Raw genomic sequence first — 19,488 nt, 5'->3', positions numbered from 1 at the left:
TTATAAAGAGAGTATCAACTGGTGGAGCAGAAGGAGCCTTGGCCTTGGCCTTAGAGTATGTGTGGAAGTCCTGGTACTACGACTGTTTCACCATTTGACCAAAGGCAAATTACTTAACCTTTGTGGTCCTCACTTTACTTAATGGAAAGATGAGAAGAGGAATTCTTCTTTCCCTGTTATATAGCATTATTGAGAGCATACAGTGAAGTTGTGGATGTGAAGCTCTTTTTTTTTTTTTAAATGAAGTTTTTTTTTTTTTTTTTAGATTTTTTTTTTTTTTTTGGCAGAGAGATAGAGAGCACAAATAGGCAGAGCAGCAAGCAGAAGGAGAAGCAGCCTCTCCCCTGAGCAGGGAGCCTGATTCGGGACTTGATCCCAGGACCCTGGGATCATGACCTGAGCTGAAGGCAGCCACTTAACTGTCTGAGCCACCCAGGCGCCCTGTGAAGCTCTTTTTAATGCAAAAGCTCTTCTTAAATTATTCTGAGGCATAGTATTAATAAGCCAAAAAAAAAATGACATTGTCATTCCTCTCTTCAATCTTTCTGTCCAGTCGAGCATCATTTGGCATCGAACATTCAGCGGAACCGCTTGGTCCAACATGATCTCCAGGTGGCTAAGCAGCTTCAGGAGGAAGATCTGAAAGCTCAGGCTCAGCTCCAGAAGCGCTACAAAGACCTGTGAGGATTTGGGGGATGGGAGGGAGTCATGCTGGGAGTGGTTTTCTCTGTGGAGTTAGCAACCAGCACAGGGAAGAAGACTGGGTCTATCCCTCTTATGCCTTTCACTATTAGATTATAAATCCTGTAGTGGCTATCTCATAGTTTTCTTTGATTTGAAAATATTTGTTCATTGTTGGAACTCTTTCTTGGTTTTGGGACATGTGACTTCTGGTATGAACTCTTAACACTTGTAACTGTATGACTTCAAGGCATTTGGCCCACCTCTCTGAGTGTATATCCCTTCCCTATAGCATATGGAACATAATCTCTGTCCCTAAACATAATCTGAACATAATCTGAACATAATCTCTGTCCCTGAACATAATCTGAACATAATCTCTGTCCCAGGTTGTTTGGGGGAGTCCAGTGAAATACTGGCTATCGAAGAACTTCAGGAATTATTTGGATTCCTTTACTCTTTTTTCTCGTGATGTTTGCTGCTCTTATTTTCCTTAAACCTCGTCCTTTTCAGAGAGAGGGAGAATCTTCTGGAAAGCTCTGAATTATACCCTTAGTTCTTTTTATAACTTCTGCATCTAACAAAAGTTCTTTCTCAGTCTCCTCCTTTAAGAGTTATATAAATGTAAAGATCACATCTAGAATCTCTTCCAGCACAAGCTCACAGAGTGCATTTCTTGTCAGTGGCCCCTAACCCTAAATCGCAAATGGTGGGTTTTACTGCATGGTTTTGTTTTGAGGAGGAAAGGTTAAGGAAGAAGTGAAGGGACCTTTAATTTACTGTAGTTCATGTTCAAAGAAACAGGAAAACCCATCAATTTTGCCATTTTGAGGAATGGTTTATCGTTTTGTTCTAATACTCGTAGAAAGAATTTTAGTCATCATTTTATTAGCTTACTTATTTTCGAAATAAACATTCTTATTGACTCTTGCTATACCTGTCACCATGAAAGGCACTGAAGACCACAGATAGGAATAAAATGTAGACACTGCCCTTAAGGGCCTCAGAATAAAACTCTGAGTATTATAAATCTACAGATAATCTGCACAAGCCCCAGGGAATTGGAGAATACATTTCATGCCTTTGAAGAGGGGAGAGACTGGGAAAACCATCCCAATTGCAGATGATACAATTAATCTGAACCTTGATGGTTAATTAGAAGTATGTAATCATAGCTGGGGAAAATGATTCTAGCCAGAGGAAGTAAAAAGGAAGACAGGAGGTCAAAGAACTTGGAATCTCATGGTAGCTACACGATGTTCAGTCCTGCTGGACTGCAGAGTGTGAGTAAGAACCTGGGTAGGGGATGAGGCCAGAAAAGTAGTCAAAAGTTGGACCAAAAGGTTACTTAAGTTATATTTTTAGGAATTTAGATTTTATATTATAAACAACAGATAACCTGTTGGGGTTTTTATTTTGGGGCCTTCTCTGGGTGCTGCTAGGTTGGTGAAGAATTGTGGAGGCAACTGTTAAGCAGTGGTCAAATGAAGAGATGACAGGGCTTGATTTGAGGCAATGGAATTAGATTTGACAGGTGCTTGGGTGGCTCTGTCAGTTAAGCGACCAACTCTTGATTTCAGCTAAAGCCCTGATCCTAGGGGCAGGAGATTGAGCCCTGCATTGAGCTCTGTGCTTAGGGCAGAGTCTGGGACTATCTCTTCCTCTGCCCATCCCCCCTGCTCTCTCACTCACTCTCTAAAATAAATAATTCTTAAAAAAAAAAGAGAGAGAGACTTGAGATGTGTGGAGGTTCAGGGTGACAACCAGAGGGAAGATCAGACCCAGAGCTAGAATAATATTCTAGAGTTCTCAGTTATTGCCCTTTACAGGATTCACAGTGCTTTACTCTGAAGGGCAGTTCTGAGGCTGATGCAGAGGTTTAAGATCCTAAGTTAGGGTAATAATAGTGAGTATAAAGAGATTATTCAGAGATTATCAAGATAAAACACTAAATATAAATGAGGATTCAGACAGTGATGGATTATAGGTCTTAAATTAGAGGAGAGCCAGGTGTTATATTTCTGCCTGGGACTTCGGGATTTTGGAGGTATTCCTAACTGAAATAAGTAAGTTAGAAAGGACGTTTTTCTGATTTTCACACCCTGGTAATTTTGACATTGCACATCAGTGGATGGATGAAATGCTGTAAATATTAATGAATTGGAACATCTCACTCCATCTGCATCCTGGGGTCCCTGTCCAATGTCAGGTTTGGCGGTTGTTGACTACTCCTTTCCCACTTGATTTTTCTTCTTGGGATTCTGTATAATTGGCTGGATCTGGTCCTTTATGGAAGTAGGATTTGAAGTTACTAGGCTCAGCTTAAGCCTCACTTCTTTATATATTTTTAAGTTATTTTTAAAAAATTATTTAAATTCACTTTAGTTAACATATAGTGTATTAGTTTCAGCGGCAGAATTTAGTGAATCATCAATTATATATAACACCCAGGGCTCATCACATCAGGTGCCTTCCTTCATGTCCATCACCTAGTTACCTCATTCCCCCCAACCAGCTCCCCTCTAGCAACCTTCAATTTGTTTCATATAGTTAAAAGTCCCTTATGGTTTGCCTTCCTTTTTGTTTTTGTCTTATTTTTTCTTCTCTTCCCCTATATTCATCTGTTTTGTTTCTTAAGTTCGACATATGAGTGATTTCCTGTGGTATTTGTCTTTCTCTGATTGACTTATTTAGCTTAGCATAATACCTTCTAGTTCCATCCAAGTCATTGCAAATGGCAAGATTTCATTCTTTTTAATTACTGAGTAGTCTTCCTGTGCCTTTGTGTGTGTGTGTGTGTGTGTGTGTGTCTGTGTGAGTGTGTGAGTGTGTTATATGTACACCACATCTTCTTTATCCATTCTTCTGACAGTGGACATCTGGGCTCTTTCCATATTTTGGCTGTTGTCCATATTAGGAGGTACATCTGTGTCACTTGGTACCTTTAACATTTGATTTGGCCTTGTCTTCTTTGCTGAGCTTCTGCTTTCTTCCCATCTGTTATCATCTGCATATAATTAATAGTTGCTAACTTCTGTACAGATTTTACATGAGTTTGGGAGATCCTAGTAGAGAAATCTTTGAAAACTAAGACCATGATTTTATATATGATCCTTAATTATTAGAAGTGAGTAAATGAAAAGACGATATATAAATAAAAATTGTTCTGAGTAGGTTTTTATTTCTTTTCAGTTCTTTGATTTGAGTGGTTAAGAATCCTAAAATATTAGACCTATAAGATGAAGTCATTAAGTCCAAATACTTTTATAGCTGATAAATTGCCATGAGAAGATATGTTTCTCTTCCCTCTGTTTCTGTCTTGTATGTGCACACCACATGTGTACAAACCTGCATCTGTGCACACATCTTCCTCCTACAGCTATTTCCAGGCATGTTGAAAGTGACCCATTTCCAAATAGAATAGTCAGAATAATTTTTATCCTCTGTTTCGTCAGAAGAGAGTATATGGATTTTAATTCCTCAATGGCAGCAGGATTATTGCCCTCTGTAACACTTTTGAATTAGAAAATGCTATTTGTTAAACACAGAGTATACCACCAAGGCTGAGACTCACTGAGTGTGTTTTTTTTTTTTTTTTTTTTAAAGTAGACTCCATACCCAGCATGGACTCCAATGCAGGGCTTGAACTCAGGACCCTGAGATCAAGACCTGAGTTGAGATCAGGAGTCAGACACTTAACCAACTAAGCCACCAAGGCTCCCCTACTGAATATTTTAAGTTTACTTGGCAGGGGACAATGAAAGGATATATTTGTTTAGGAAAAAAACTGTACCCATGAGTCACAAATATAAGTTTATTCCAGCATCTTTTTAAATAGTAAACTCTATGCATGTTTCTGGTCTTTATTCCTCACAACACTTTTGTATAAAGGTTGGTGTCCAGAGCCATCACATTCAGGAGTTTTGAGCTGTCCATTTACTTTTCTTGAAACCTAAAGCCAGATGACATGTACACTTGTACCCACCTCTGAGAGATTAAAGCCTCATTTTGTGTTTGAACTGCTAGTTTATAGGTGCTGTTTTAAAGGATCTGTTTCTCCCACCAAAGTCATTCTCTTGTTTCTTTCACCAAAAAGTATTGTGACTCTCTGAGTGCAGAGTAAAGATTTCCTCATGTTTGTATCCGCAGTGTTGAGCATAGGCCCTGGACCATAGCAGGTGTTATTTAAATCTTTGTTGAATGCATGAATACCCAAACAAAATCCGTGCTGGCCATGGTATTACATTTTATTTTCTTAGGGGCCTGAGTATTAAGGAAACTGGCATCAGCCAAAGAGGTGTCTATTGGGAACTGAAGCAGGGTAGGAATTTTAAATATTAGTGAAACTGAAAAATACATCTAATTTAAAAATTTATAGAAATAATTTTAAAGTCATACCAGTACCCCAGGTGATTACAGTGACATTTAGTGAGCTATCTCCCAAGTTTTTTCTATGTGTTCCATATCTGTATTTGGATATTTGTGGACATTAATCTCAGTCTTTGTCTCCTTTACATGTTCTTGAGAAAACCTGCTTCTCTGTTGGGTGGCCCCAGTATGGTGAGGTGATTTAGGAATGTAGAAAAAGCATGGGACTTTCCATTGTAGTGTCTGAGCACTGGATTCTTATTCTGCCACTTATTTTCTCTGATCTTAGAGAAATGGTTTCACTATTCTGGGCCCCGCCTTTTTTGTCTGTAAAATGTGGTGATATCAACCTCTTTCATCACTCTCGTGAGGTTTAAGTAAAATAAAAAGTGTGCATGGGCTCAAAGTGAGTATTAATAAATTATGTTATTTTTAGGAAAAATCATGCCTTAGTTTCTTTATTCATACTGTTTTCACCTTTGTTTTTTTAGTGAACAGCAAGACTGTGAAATTGCTCAGGAAATCCAGGAGAAGCTGGCTATTGAGGCAGAGAGACGACGCATTCAGGAGAAGAAGGATGAGGTACAACTTAGATAACGCCCCTCCACCCCAGTGCAGAGGAAGGGCTGCTTTCAGTATTCACAGGCCCAGGGTAGGGTTGCTGGATGGGCAGCAGAGCTCTCGTCTTTGGGGTGCATAGTCCACGTATTCCCTTCCATAGACCACTGTTTATTACCCCTTGATAACCCAGTGAAATTTTAAAAAATGATGATAATTCAACCTAAGGTATGGATTAGTTTCCTAGGACTGCTTTAACAAATTACCAAAAACTTGATGGCTTGAGGCAGCAGGAATATTTTCTCTCACAGTTCTAGAGGCCAGAAATCTGAAATCAGGGTTTTGGTGGGGCCCTGCTACCTTCTGGGAAAGATGCGTCTTTGCCTCTTCCTAGCTTCTGATGGCTCCTGACCATCACTGGCATTCCTTGACATGTCACTGCATCCCTTTAGTCTCTGCCTCTATTGTCACATAGCCTTCCTTGTATCTTTGTGTCCTCTTGTTTTCTTATAAGGGGACCAGTCATTGGATTGAGGACCTGCCCTAGTCTAGTATGATCTTCTCTTAACTAATTACATCTGTGAAGACCATTTTCCTGAATAAGGTCCTATTCTGAGGTTCTTGGTAAGAATGAATTTGTGGGGACATTATTCGACCCAGTACAGGCTCTATATCTATGGGCTATTCTTATAGTCTTGAGAGAGAGAGAGAGAAAGAGAAAGAGAGAAAGCAGATCCGAGTGCAGGCTGAACATGAGTCAGGGGTGTCATTGTGAGAATCTGGGAGCCACTGTTACTGTCACTCTACGTCATTCGTGGCTTCACCCTCCTATGAGTGCTGCCTCAAACAACCAACCCATCCTTTTGAGTCTGTAGGTATTTTTAAATTGTATTGTTTTCCAGCTGAAAAATGACTAAAAGTAGCAATAGCGTTTTGTTGGTAAGAAGTCTTAAATTTGCAGTTAATGGTTACTTGACTTTGTGTTGGACTTTTAGCATTTCTTACAGACAATTCCTTTTCAGTGTGTATTGATTCTGTGTCTGCCTTGTGCTGTTCTTGGCCACAGATTAAGATTATGTTAAGGAAGAAAATGATTTATAATTTTAAGAGTAGAATGGCCATATGATTTATTATATGTATACTCAACTACTTCTCTGGGCTAAAAGGGGGCACTATTAATAATTACATAAACGGGGCCTGTCCTGGGTACTAGAACATGTGATCACCCTGTTAAATAGGTGGGATGAGGGCCACCAGTAAACCAGCCTGCATATACTGCTGCTCCCACAGAGCCATCTTTGTTCCTGTAAGACCCCTTGTTCTGTGCCAGGTGAGCATGAGACACCTGGTATGTGTGTATTTAGCTGTTTCTTTAAGAAACAAACCATGATTTTACGATAATCAGAACTGCAAGTAAGATTTAAGGATTGCTTTTTATCCTTCCTGTTATCAACACAGGAACTCTTTCTTATTACAGGATGTGTTACTTCTCTATAGTCAAGACTTTGCTTTGGGGATGAAACTGGGAACTGAAAGAAGTGATTATATTTTCTAAACAGGAAAACTTCTATTTGAAAAATAAGAGTAATGAAGTTGGCTTCTTATAAATGCTACTGGTGTCCTGTGGTCCACCTCCCCACACCCCCCACCCATTCAGGAAAAATAGGAAAGAAAGAGAAACCAAAACATTTTATTTAGGCATGTAGAATCTAAACAGCAATCACAATAAATAGTCCTGTGGTAATACTAGATAAAGTAAGCAGTTTAGTAATTAACTTTTTCAGATGAAGAAACAGACTTGAAGAAATCAATGAGTTGTCCCCAGCTGTAGTAAGATGCCAGAGAAAGGTCTGTATAGTTCAGGTTCCCTGACTGACCACTTCTGACACAGATATCCTGTGACACAACAGAAAACAAGTAAACTTTGGAGTTAGAGTGCTTTGGGTCTGAATCTTAGCTCTTTAACTTTTAGCCGTGACTTTCAGAATCTCACTTCACGATGTGGAACCTCAGGTTTCAAATTGGAAAAGCCGTGATAATGGTACACACTCTGGAGGGCTGTTGTGAGGTTTAAGTGAGATCGTGTATGTAAGGCCTCTGGGACATAGTAAGTTAATAATTTCTCTTTCTTTTTTACTTTCTTTCCAGTCGTTTCCACACCACTTGGCCCTTTATAACAAAAATTTCTCTTATAAAAAGAGATGTGTGTTAAATTAGAAAGAGAGTAAACAGGCTTAAGTGTATTCCAGTCTGGTATGATCTGAACAATCTTCAAGCATCTTTGCCTTAATAGATCTCCCAGCTAGGTTGCCTTCCAGTGCCGTTTTACCTGCTCTGATGCCACCATTCCCCAGTGCAGTGGAGAGATTAAAGGAGAAATCCAGTTGGGAGATTTCTTAAGACTAGCCTTAAATACTCCATTCAGCTTCTTTGATTTTCCAGCTGATGCCGTAGATTAGAAGATGCCTACCATGCCGAGATTTTCTCTTATCAAAAAATAGGACTGTCAGCTGACTGGCATGTTATTAATATTAAATGAATAAAATGTGCAGTAGTAAAGCTTGTCATTGAAGGATCTATGATAGTGCATATTTGTTTATTTTCGTCCCTGTGCCTCGCAGAGGAGACTGAGACTGAGATGGGATAATAGTGGAAGGTTTCTGCCCAACTCTTAAAAAAACATTGCCTGTTACTCATGAACTGTCCTAATTCTTTTTGAATTTTTTCTCTGTCTGTGCTCTTCTATTTCCTTGTGGAGTCTGCTTAGCTAGTAAGCTCTTACTAAATGTAAGCAGGGCTGTGGAAAATTCCTCTCTGATTTTCATCCAGATCTCATTTTCAGATTTTTGGGTTCAACTCTCTTCCGTAGTTTATAACCCCCCAAACAACCAGATGTAGAATCCAAGGCCTCTTTCCTCTTGGGGCAGAGGATTTTTCCTGAACAGCATTGTACATGAGAAGTTACACAACTCCATGTGGGTGAATTACCATATCTGGCTTTGTTTTGGTATAGTTTTATTGTGCTTTTTAACAGAGCACAGATGTAAGGAAAATAGCATTTCCATGCAGGAAGACAGATGTACAAAATTAAAAAAAAAAAAAAAAAAGAAGGAATGAAAGAAAGGAAAAAAAAATCTTTAGTATTCTTACCAGTATTGTAGCCTCCCTCTCCTGCTTCTCCCCTACTTTCCCCCTTCTCTTTCTTTTTTGCTCTTGTCCTTCCTCCCTCCCTCCCTTCTTTCCTTTCCCCCTTTCTTCTTTTTTCTTTTTTAAACTTTTTTACATAGTGTCACTATAGTAGTTGCATTTCTCCTTAGGCCCCTGTTGAAGCAGGGTTGTAGCCTTCGGGAATACTGGACCGCATGAGTTTGTAACTAAGAAAAAGTGAGCTAATTCCATTGGGATCATTCTCTTTGGTTACAACATAAGCATTTGTCATTTCATAAAGCTAAAGAATGTGTGTTTGGTTGATTGAAGTTATTTTTAAATAAAACTCTTAAGCATATGTGTGTGTTTGTGTGTGTGTATCTATATATATACATATGTGTCTTTTGAACTTAGGTCCAAATATATGTTAATGTGCAATATTTTAGGGCAAAACTTTTTTTTTGTTTGTTTGCTTAAGTAAACATTAGCATGACCATGTTATGAAAAGTCTGTGGCACTACTCCAACAGTTTGAAACCATTTATAATATGAACTGTTCAGAGACAGACTAAGTAACCAATGTACATTAAAAATTAATCTAGTGTGAACCATGGTACTTTTTCGTAACATAGAATTTCATGTTCTAAAAGAGTATTTATGTAAGCTGCTAATATTTAGAGCATAGCTCAAATAGCAGTACATTTTAGCTACTTAAAAAAAAAAAAAGCCCTATGTTTTGGTACTTTAAAAATAAGATTATACAGGGTGCCTGGGTGGCTCAGTGGGTTAAGCCACTGCCTTTGGCTCAGGTCATGATCTCAGGGTTCTGGGATCGAGTCCTGCATCGGGCTCTCTGCTTAGCAGGGAGCCTGCTTCTCTCTCTCTCTCTCTCTCTCTCTCTCTCTCTGCCTGCCTCTCTTCTTGTGATCTCTCTCTGTGAAATAAATAAATAAAATCTTTAAAAAAAATAAAAATAAGATTATACATATATGCCCAGAAAGGGGGGAGTGAGTAGAAGGTTTTTAGTTGAGAAAATTCTTCTCTCTTATCTTGGTCATACGGATATTTTTACTTAATAGAATTGGTATGTTGTTTTCCAGTCTTACACCTTCTAAAGATTATATGTATGATGAGTTCCCTACTGAATTAGATGATAATTGCTAGTTGATAAAGAAGTATAGCAATATAATAGAATGGTTTTCTTTCTTCTTTTTTTTCTTTCCACTGATCATTTGACAATCACATTTTTAGATTTCTTCAGTTGATTTTATGCCAAAGATTTCCTCAGTTTGAAACCTACTACCATTGAGGAATGGAAGTGGAAGCTTTCAGGGAGAAGTGATGCCAATATAAAGTCATATAAACCAAAAAAATAGCCTAAGGAATCCAACATAATAGTTTAGTAATTTAAGAAAATATATATATTTATTTGAGAGAGAGAGACAGAATACGAACAGAGGGGAGGAGCAGAAGGAAGGGAGAGGGAGAGCCCCAAGCAGACTCCCCACTGAGTGTGGAACCTGCAGGGCTCAATCTCAGGACCTGGAGATCATTATATGAGCCAAAATCAAGAGTTGAACACTCAACTCACTGAGCCACCCAAGTGCCCCAGTAATTTAGTAATTTGTCATCTACTTGGGAAAGATGTGTTAGGCTCCTCTGGGCTCCACTATACCTTGTTTGTGATAATGCTTCTCTTAGGTCACTCACCTTTGCATGTTTTAAATTATGCTAATAATTTTGCTTCTAAAACTTAATAGGTAAGAACTTTGAGAATATTGGCCATATATGCTGTTTTTCTACAGGTCTGTAGGAGAATATTTAGCCCATCGAAGGCAGTCAGTAAAACTGTGTTTTTAGTCTTCATAAGCTTTTTAGCAGGTATATGTTGAACACCTTTGTTCATGGTTAAGGCAGAATCAGAGGCCATGCATACTGACAACTGATTTGTCTGTTTTCCTCTGTCTTTTTCCATGACTATATCCACTGCCTTGTCTTGATTTATAAACAAAACCTGGAAAGCCTACAAAAATAAGTGTTTTGTGCTTTATCTAGGAATAATACAAAAAATATTGCTGTTATTTTTGGTGAGGAAAATCTATTTTGTATAGTTTATTTCAACTTAAATAAAATGTGAATTTTGTTATTAAAAAAAAACTATGCTTTTATTAAAATGACTTTTTTCCTAGCATCTAGAGATCCTTAATTGTGTTTTGTCTTGTACTCACAGTTTCACATGTTCAAGATTTGGATACAGTGGAGAATTTTTATTCCAATAAATGTATTTACCAGGAAATCTAATTATGGAGTGTTTTTTTTTTTTGATACATTAGTGCAAATTAAGCCTACCTGATTAATATGATAATTAAAAAATAATTGAAGCTGACTTCAGAAGGGCTTATAAGTTCTTTTAGGTTTGTTTTATCAAGTTATATTTTGTGAAACAGTAAATCCATAAAGTTTATGCTTTTTTTTTTTTTTAATTTTTTATTTTTGATAAACATATATTTTTATCCCCAGGGGTACAGGTCTGTGAATCAACAGGTTTACACACTTCATTTGGGGAAGTTTATGCTTTTTATGTTAAAGTTGTCTTTCTCAAAATAAGTTTGAGTATATTTGGTTATATTTGAGTATATTTGAGTATATTTGGGTTGTTATAGGAAGATAACAGGCTTCTTTTACCAAAGTTTTAAAGTAGGTGAAGGTGCATTTTAAAGAGTTAGATGTAATGTATGCTTTCTACTCAGTGCCTTGTGTTTTCTGGAGAACCTTTAGAGACTGGTGTTCTCTGAAACAGAGCTTTGGAAATGCTCTTCTAGACCAGCCTTTAACAGGAAGGAAGCTGAGGAGGACCAAGGAGGTTGTTTATGTCATGGGTGACTAAGCTGCACACAGCATTGTGACTAATTGTCATCTTCAGTTTGTTTCAGGGGAAGTTCTTTCTCCTGAAATCACCTTCCTGAAGGCAGGGCACAGTAATGCTAGAATGTGGGGAGGGACACGCACTTGGTGAAGCTGTAGCTCTTCACACAGCAGTCACTTGTCAGTGGGGCCCTGATCTTTTCCCTCATCAAGTATGGGCAGCCTTTCCTCTCACCCAGTCGAAGCTTACTCAAAAAAGAGCTGAGAGCTTAGAACAACAGGTTTGGGTGCTAAGGCCCATAACTGTTATTTTCCTTGATGAAGAGCACTTTCTTTGACTAGATAATGCAAGGCAAGAAGTGGCATCATCTCATTTCTTTCCTGGTTCTTTACACTGAGAACATGGCTTATTACTGTGTATCCATTAGGACAAAATTCAGTAGCGGGAGGGCAACTATAAGGTCTCTAAAGCATAGTTTAACTTAATCATTTCTGCTGGACCTGGTAATTTTCCCTTATATTTTTACTCCGTTACAACAAGGGAAATTTCTGTAAAGCAAACCATTTATAGTGTTAGGTGCTTAGTAAACATGATAACTCAGGAAAATTTTGCATTTTCTTCCTATTTTGCAATAAGCATAGAGATTTGGGAAACTCTACTATAATAATACTAGCTTTGGGAGAGCAAGATATCTGTCCTACTTCTCTCTCCCTCGAACTGATTGATATATTACTTTATAAGACACCAAATACAATGAACCTGGCACAGGGCTTATATCTGGTAACAGATTTATTAAAATGATGCATTAGGGAATCAAGCAAGACATTTGACTTTAAGACTGACTGGTAATGTGTGTAATATGTATATAAATTGACATCTATATGTATATATAGACTATGTAGATATAAATATGTATGTATATCTATAGATAAGTACATATGTGTTTGTGGATACATGACCATATATATAGAGACAATCAAGTAGTTGATTGGTAGAAAGGTATGTATATCTTGCACAAAATTTATGAGACACTTCCAGCATAGAAATCCATTAAAGACAGTATGTTAATTAGTATATTCATGAGTTTGAATTTAGGTATTCATTTAACATACGGTCAGATTTGTAAGGCCATTTTGATGAACATTAAAAGCTGAGTATGTGGATAGTCACTGCTGATTTACCTAGCTGCCACATCCATAATGTTCTACACTGACCTGAAAGTAATTCATTTATTCAGATGAATTTTTTTGAAGTTTGCCTTCCAGTCTTAGTATATTCTTCATTTTGACTTATTTAAAAAATTGCAAAAGGCAGAGTAGTAATGAATTCTTGGTTCAAAATTTATATCAACATCTGAGCACTTCTTATATTCCCTATTATAAATATAAAGTAGGCACCTCAAACTTCTTGGGATTATTATTTTTCACAAGTAAATGCTGTTGCATATTTGGTCTGTAAGAATCTGGCAGCCCCGGGGCGCCTGGGTGGCTCAGTGGGTTAGGCCGCTGCCTTCGGCCCAGGTCATGATCCCAGAGTCCTGGGATCGAGCCCCGCATTAGGCTCTCTGCTCCATGGGGAGCCTGCTTCCTCCTCTCTCTCTGTCTGCCTCTCTGCCTACTACTTGTGATCTGTCAAATAAATAAATAAAATCTGAAAGAAAAAAAAAAAAAGAATCTGGCAACTCCTAGGGACCTTCTGTCCAAAAAAGTGTACATGGAACAAAGTTTATGTGCTATTTTGTGGGTCTTTCATAGAAATAAGCTTCAGATTCAGAACACTGTAACTTTCTAGCTCAAACGTTTAGTAAGCCTTCATCCCATGCAGTGTGGACTCCAGAGTCCACACACACTGAGATTGTGTGTAAGAAGACCTGTGATCCAGTCTCAGACTGTTTATCTAACCTTACCTTTCTCTTTAACACCCCACTTCCTGTGTTCTAAATGGACTGTTGTTTGTTCCCAATACAACATTCATATTTTTTTCTGAGGTGGTTCTCCCTCCTTACTTTGCCTATTGGAATCCAGTTCTTTACTCAAAACCTAACACAAATACAAAGACTTGCAGTAATTAACTTAAGCAGAAATAAGACTTGCCTCTTATATACTCACATTGGTATTTTTACCCTCTTATTGAGGCATTTATGATTTAATTGTATTATAATTATTTACACATACCTTTGTTTTCAGATGATGATGGTAGTCTTTTAGGGGCAGGGTCAGAATGTTATTTATCACTCAGTAACCGCTAAAAACTTGCCTGGAGATGAAGCAAGGGGGAGACAGAAAGAATACCGTTTTCTCTTCTTCAGTTATGACAGTAGTACTCTTAATGCAAAGCTAAATCAGAATCAACAGAAAAATTCTTTTATAAAATTTTAAAATTAAATTATACATACAGTTTATAAAGTTTCATAGATTACCACACTCTTCTCCATCCAGACTTACTGAATTATCAGCTTGGAAAAAGGGCCCGCAAATAAGTATTTTAAAAATTATATTGTATAGCCAGCTTTAGGAAAGCTAGGTTTGTATGTCTTCAGATTGCATTAGATTTAAATTTAGTTGAAAACAAAAAAAAAAGAAAAGTCTTTCTTGTTCATCTGGATCATGCACCACTCCTGTTGGGCTATTATGGATGGCATTTGAATAGCATGAGCTTAATACCTGAAAGTCTGGAAAGCTATGGACAGAGCCCACAAAAGCTTGGCAATGGAAGATCAAACTACTGACTTGTAGGGCCACTGGGTGGAACCTGTTCCACTGTAAAAGGTTTGTTCATTCTCTCGTCATACTGATTAGCATTCTCTCTGTACTTGTAGGACATAGCTCGCCTTTTGCAAGAAAAGGAGTTACAGGAAGAGAAAAAGCGGAAGAAACACTTTCCAGAATCCTCTGGATCCAATGTTTATGGAGATAGTTACTATTACGAAAATGGAGGTAACAATATGATTTACTCTGTCCTTAGACTCAACCATAAGACACCCCTTTAAATTTGTAAAGTGAGCTCAGGGGCTGTGTGGATTTGTGGCCAGAGCCTCTCTGAATCTAATGAATTCAACTGTTCTTAGTTGAATGATCAGAGCTATTTTTATGGCTGTTAAAACAACTGTGGTTTTGTAAGATTTGACATGCATTCTGTTGTGCTGTAGCCATTTGGAAGGCCATACTACATTCTAAGCACATAAACTGGGGTGTAGAAAATGGGGTGAGTCTCTGGGCTTGGCCTTTCTCAAAGAGTGTGGGCAGAATGTCCGAAGTAGCAGAGAGACACGGATAATGAAGATGGTACGTCCTACATCAGTTGGTAACAAAGCTTCTTTCTCTGCCTCTTGCCTATTCAAACGTTTACCAATGAGTATGTGTGCTGATGACAAAATTAAATTCTAAGACACTCTGTTCATTATTTGTCCTTGACGCTTCCTTGCTGTTTGACTGCTGTATAGAAAAATTCCTGAGGATGAGAAGTCCCTTCTCAATTTCTCTTCTCTAGTGCCTGCTTTTGCACTGTAGTGGTGGCAATTGTGGTTCCGGTGATTCTTTACCTTAAAAGTGTGTTGGGAAAGGAGTATTTGCAAGTATTGTTCCATCTTCTTTAAAGATCTGTCAAAGGGAAGACATTTCTTATAATTCTAGTATCAGTATTTTTTGTAGTTCAACTTGGAGACCAGACTTAGGTTAACAAGTAAGTAAAACCTAAAACATCTCCTAAAGAGTAAAGATATTAAAGTCAATGATCCCCAATGCCCTTGTGAGATAATTATCAGTACTTATCTATAATTTCATTGGAAAGGAGAAGCAGGTATTTATTTGTCTTTGATGGGTAGAATGAAAGGAATGCATATGTAGATACTAGGATTATTATAGTTGAGTACAATCTTACCCAGTCATGCTCTAAATTTATTGTTATCAGTAGAGCTTAGCTCTACTGCAGTTAATAAGCAGGTTGATTATTTATTGTTTGTGCTCTTCTTCCATATGCAAAATGCTCAGCTCTTTTTTTATAGTCATTTTCCCTATGCTGGTTTTTTTAATGAAATCATGTAGTACATCATTTAAGAAGAAAAAAAAAAATATTGCCATATATTTCTGTAGCTAGAGACCAGAAGGCAAAGAGTTTATTCTTCAGCTTTAATTAAAAGCTTAGAAATGTGCTATGGCGTTTTTCATTTGTTTTTTATTTCTGCTCCGCAATCATGTTCACTGCAAATAAAAACAACCATTTGAAACTATGAAGTCTATAAAAACATTAGGATGGCAAGTAACTAAGTATACTAAAGTATTAATTTTGGCCTTCCTCTGTTAAAACCTTTGGCTAATTTCAGTCGGGACTCAAATCTGGTTGATTTAACTAGAGTGCTGTCATCCTCTAGGGCAGGAGACTATGTTAAGAATTCAGTGTTTTTTCTTAAAGTTAAAAAAAAAAAATCATGACGTTGTGACCTCCTGAGCATATGCATATAAATATTAGAGTTCCTCTTCAATTGTGTTGTTTCTGCGAGTTTATAGTTTGCGGAACATGTGTGATCCTCATTCATTTGCCTTTGAGTTGGACCAAGATGAGTTCCACAGAAACCACATTATAATTCAGCTCACATGCACAAAGTGTAAAGTGTAATCCTTATTCCTTTGCAGTGGTCTTTTCCCAACACATAGGGATATTATTTAATCGTACTTCTCTATCTTTATGTATACTATGATTTTTGCCTTAATTATATAATAATTAAAGTAGACATTATAGAAGTGGTTTTCTTTTTAGCTTTTATTTTCTTAAGCTTAAATCTTAAAAATGATCATTTGTAGATTTTCTGCAAATTTGAAATTATCTAAAATGTATGTCAGATTGATATCAGCTGAAATGCTATGTCTTGTTCTTTTGTGAATCCATGTTTTTCTTTCAAAGCCATACCAGTATCATAGGCATATGGATCATTTTTTTTTTTAAATCAGGCTTTTGAAGTCACAAGACCTTAGTTCAAGTTTCATCCCTTCTATAGAACAATTGTAGTGTTGGGAAGTCATCTACTGTAATCACAGTAAGCCTTTTTCTTATTGATAAAATGGAGATTTTAAAAATAAATCCTTCACATGGATTTTGAGAAGATCAAATAATGTAATTTTGGTGAGGACTTAAACTCTTAAGTACTATTGTTTATGCATATATCAGTATTATGTGTATACAACAATATCTTGCGTATCTATACAAAAATCATCTTATTTTGAAAGACAAACATGGAAGCACACAAATGTTTATATATATATATGTATGTATGCATATAAATATATATGCATTGGCTATAAGTAAGTTAATTATATTTGCCAAATAACCTAGTCTCAAGAAATATACAAGTCTCAGTCCTTAAACTGGATAGGGTTTCAAAAGATTCAAGCAGATTCCCCCACCTCAGTCTTTTTTCTTTCTGAGGTTTAAAGTTATCACAAGTGAACTAGACAACATGTATTTTTCCTGTCAACTCTGTGAAAATATAGTGACAGCTCTGTTCTAATTCTTGGAGCACACTTACCTAAAGTAGAAGTACTAATATTAGTTAACTTTTTAGAAGGAGTTAAAAACAACAACAAAACAATCATAGTCTCACATATCCATGTCAGAAACAAAGCCCTTCTTGTTTTGGTGGGCTGGAAGGCAGACTTCATTCATGTAGCTCTCTGTGGGAACACTGGTATTAACACTAAACCATTGTTCCCTGGATGTGGTCATCATTTAAGTAGCGAGTCAATATTATATTAATAATTCACAGCAGTAGTCAATTGATTCTTTCTCAATTGTCAAGATATACTTAAAATCATAGTTTGGTAAAAGAATAGATACCTCTATCATAGAGAATAATTGTTCTCTTTCGCTTTTATGTAAAAAATAAATTTAATCAAAAGTTCTGTTGTTTATAAAAAATAAAAAATTAAAAGTCAAAAAAAAAAGTTCTGTAGATAATTTTGTAAACTTTTTGGAAGACAGCTTTTAATTTAGATATCTATGAAGCAGATTTTCTTTTCTTCTGGAAAACTCAAGAGGAAATGATTAAGGTTTTGAGAACCCTGATGACATCAGTGATACATTTAGTGTGTATCTCCCCTTCCTTTCTGTTCCTTTATTTGATTAGCAATAACAAACTTAAAAAAAAAAAGAAACAAACCCCCCCAAAATTAAGAAAATATATAGTTCATTATTTCCTCTATGTCCCATCAAATTGGGGTAGCTGTTTCAAAAGGAATTCATGCAAGTGGGTAATTTCAATAGGAAAGGTATTTTAGCTAATCTAGCAGTTTTCTGTGGAATTAGGATGTCTTTTTATTCTAGATTGTATTGAGTCTTAGAAAACGTTAAATATGCCTTGCAAAGTGCACAGTACTATCTTTCCTTCATTTTCATAGTATCTTCCTGCCTCAGTGAGATCTAACAAAAGCACCCCTCTATGTGCTATTTTGTATTACATTTAGGGACTTGTATAGTTAGCACACACTGTATTTTTATACAAAGAATACAGTATCGACTCATTTTTTGAAATGAATACAGGGGTGGAAGTGACTCCTTTTCCTGTATTCTGTTATGGCATCCCATTTTAATTTTTTCCTCTGGCAAAGTTAAGGAAGTTTGGGAGCAGAGTTGTCTAAAGATAACAGGGTCGTTTACTCACTTAAAATTGTCTATTCCATCCTCTTCCACATTGAACTGCATGGCTGGGAGAGAGTAGGGAAATACTAAAATCTGGGTCATGTCTCCAAATGAAATGGAAACTAGCAGCATTCTGATAGAGATTTATTGTCATTTCCAATAAGAATATTTGAAAGTCTCTTCCTGGAATGCTTAGTTATCACCAGGCTTAGTTGTTTTCTGTTTTATAAGACTCTCTCAATCCCTATTTTCTCCCCACAGTAGTTCCAAATTGGTTTTATAAGTAGACTTTAACATTTAATGACTGTGGTTTTTGTTATTGGCAAATATCAAAGTACTATACTAACTCCCTATTCATAATCAAGCTCTTCTTTCAGATTTATTTAACATAATTTTATTTTAGTCTTTTACGTTTTTGACTGAATACCCAGAATCCTTCATGTATACATGGACCATTCCAATAAATGCCTGTCCCCTATTTTCAGTTAAGTTGAAAGAGTAGTCTTCTCCATTTTAAAATACATTAAACTTGGGCCCTGTCTTTCCTGCATAGTGAGTTCATACTCTCATTAAGTTAACCTGCATTTCTATTTTTCACATCCCTCCACTTTCACTCAGACCAGCCACAGTCCAGGAGGGCAAGGGAATTGGGTTCTGGAGTCTCAAGGTCATGTAGACTCCAAAGTGATGGAAACACTGTGAAGCAAAGGAACAAGAAACCCAAACATCCAATGGAGAAGTTGGAAGAACTAGAAGATCATTGTTCATCAGGGAAATGTCTGTCATCCTATAGCTTGGGCAAAGTGAGGGCCAGTTCCCAAATTGACACAGAGCAGCGTGAAAGGAAACGGTCTGATCATGAGAGACTTCGGAGACCTCCACTTCCCAAGATCAGTGGTGAGGTGTTTCTGAGTACCGGATTTGATGATGGGGAGGCTAACAGTATCCATCGAACTTGGAATTGGGAAAAGCAGTCCAGACACCAAGACCAACTTTCACCCAAGTCTTCACAGAAAGCAGGGCTTCATTGCAAGGAAGCTGTTTATGGGAGGGACCATGGGAAAGGTGAGCACAGACAAAGGAAACACAGGCCCAGGACTCCTCCCTTCTCAGAGAGTGAGGAACAGCTCCAGCTCCATGACACAGGTAATAAAGGACAGTCACTTTGAAAGTCCTGGTATCCTGTATATGTATACAAGCGAATGTATTTAATAAGCATCTTAAGCAACCTATTCTTTA

General features: G+C 37.1%; 1 protein-coding gene across 2 annotated transcripts in view; it reads left to right on the top strand.

The window, feature by feature from the left end:
- Nucleotides 1–19,488, top strand: part of CCDC50 (coiled-coil domain containing 50) — a 64,885-nt gene that overhangs the window by 28,707 nt on the left and 16,690 nt on the right. Inside the window, exons 3-6 of one of the 2 annotated variants that reach the window (XM_059391278.1) lie at nt 554–680; nt 5,541–5,631; nt 14,438–14,555; nt 18,868–19,395. In XM_059391278.1, the coding sequence (XP_059247261.1) occupies nt 554–680; nt 5,541–5,631; nt 14,438–14,555; nt 18,868–19,395 (864 nt within the window). The remainder of the gene's footprint in view (nt 1–553; nt 681–5,540; nt 5,632–14,437; nt 14,556–18,867; nt 19,396–19,488) is intronic. The other variant, XM_059391280.1, reaches the window with a different exon arrangement.

The sequence above is a fragment of the Mustela nigripes genome, chromosome 2, assembly GCF_022355385.1.
Source record: "Mustela nigripes isolate SB6536 chromosome 2, MUSNIG.SB6536, whole genome shotgun sequence".
NCBI classification, from domain to species: domain Eukaryota; kingdom Metazoa; phylum Chordata; class Mammalia; order Carnivora; family Mustelidae; genus Mustela; species Mustela nigripes.
The sequence above is the reverse complement of the archived record's forward strand: the minus strand, read 5'-3'. Positions and strand labels throughout refer to the sequence as shown.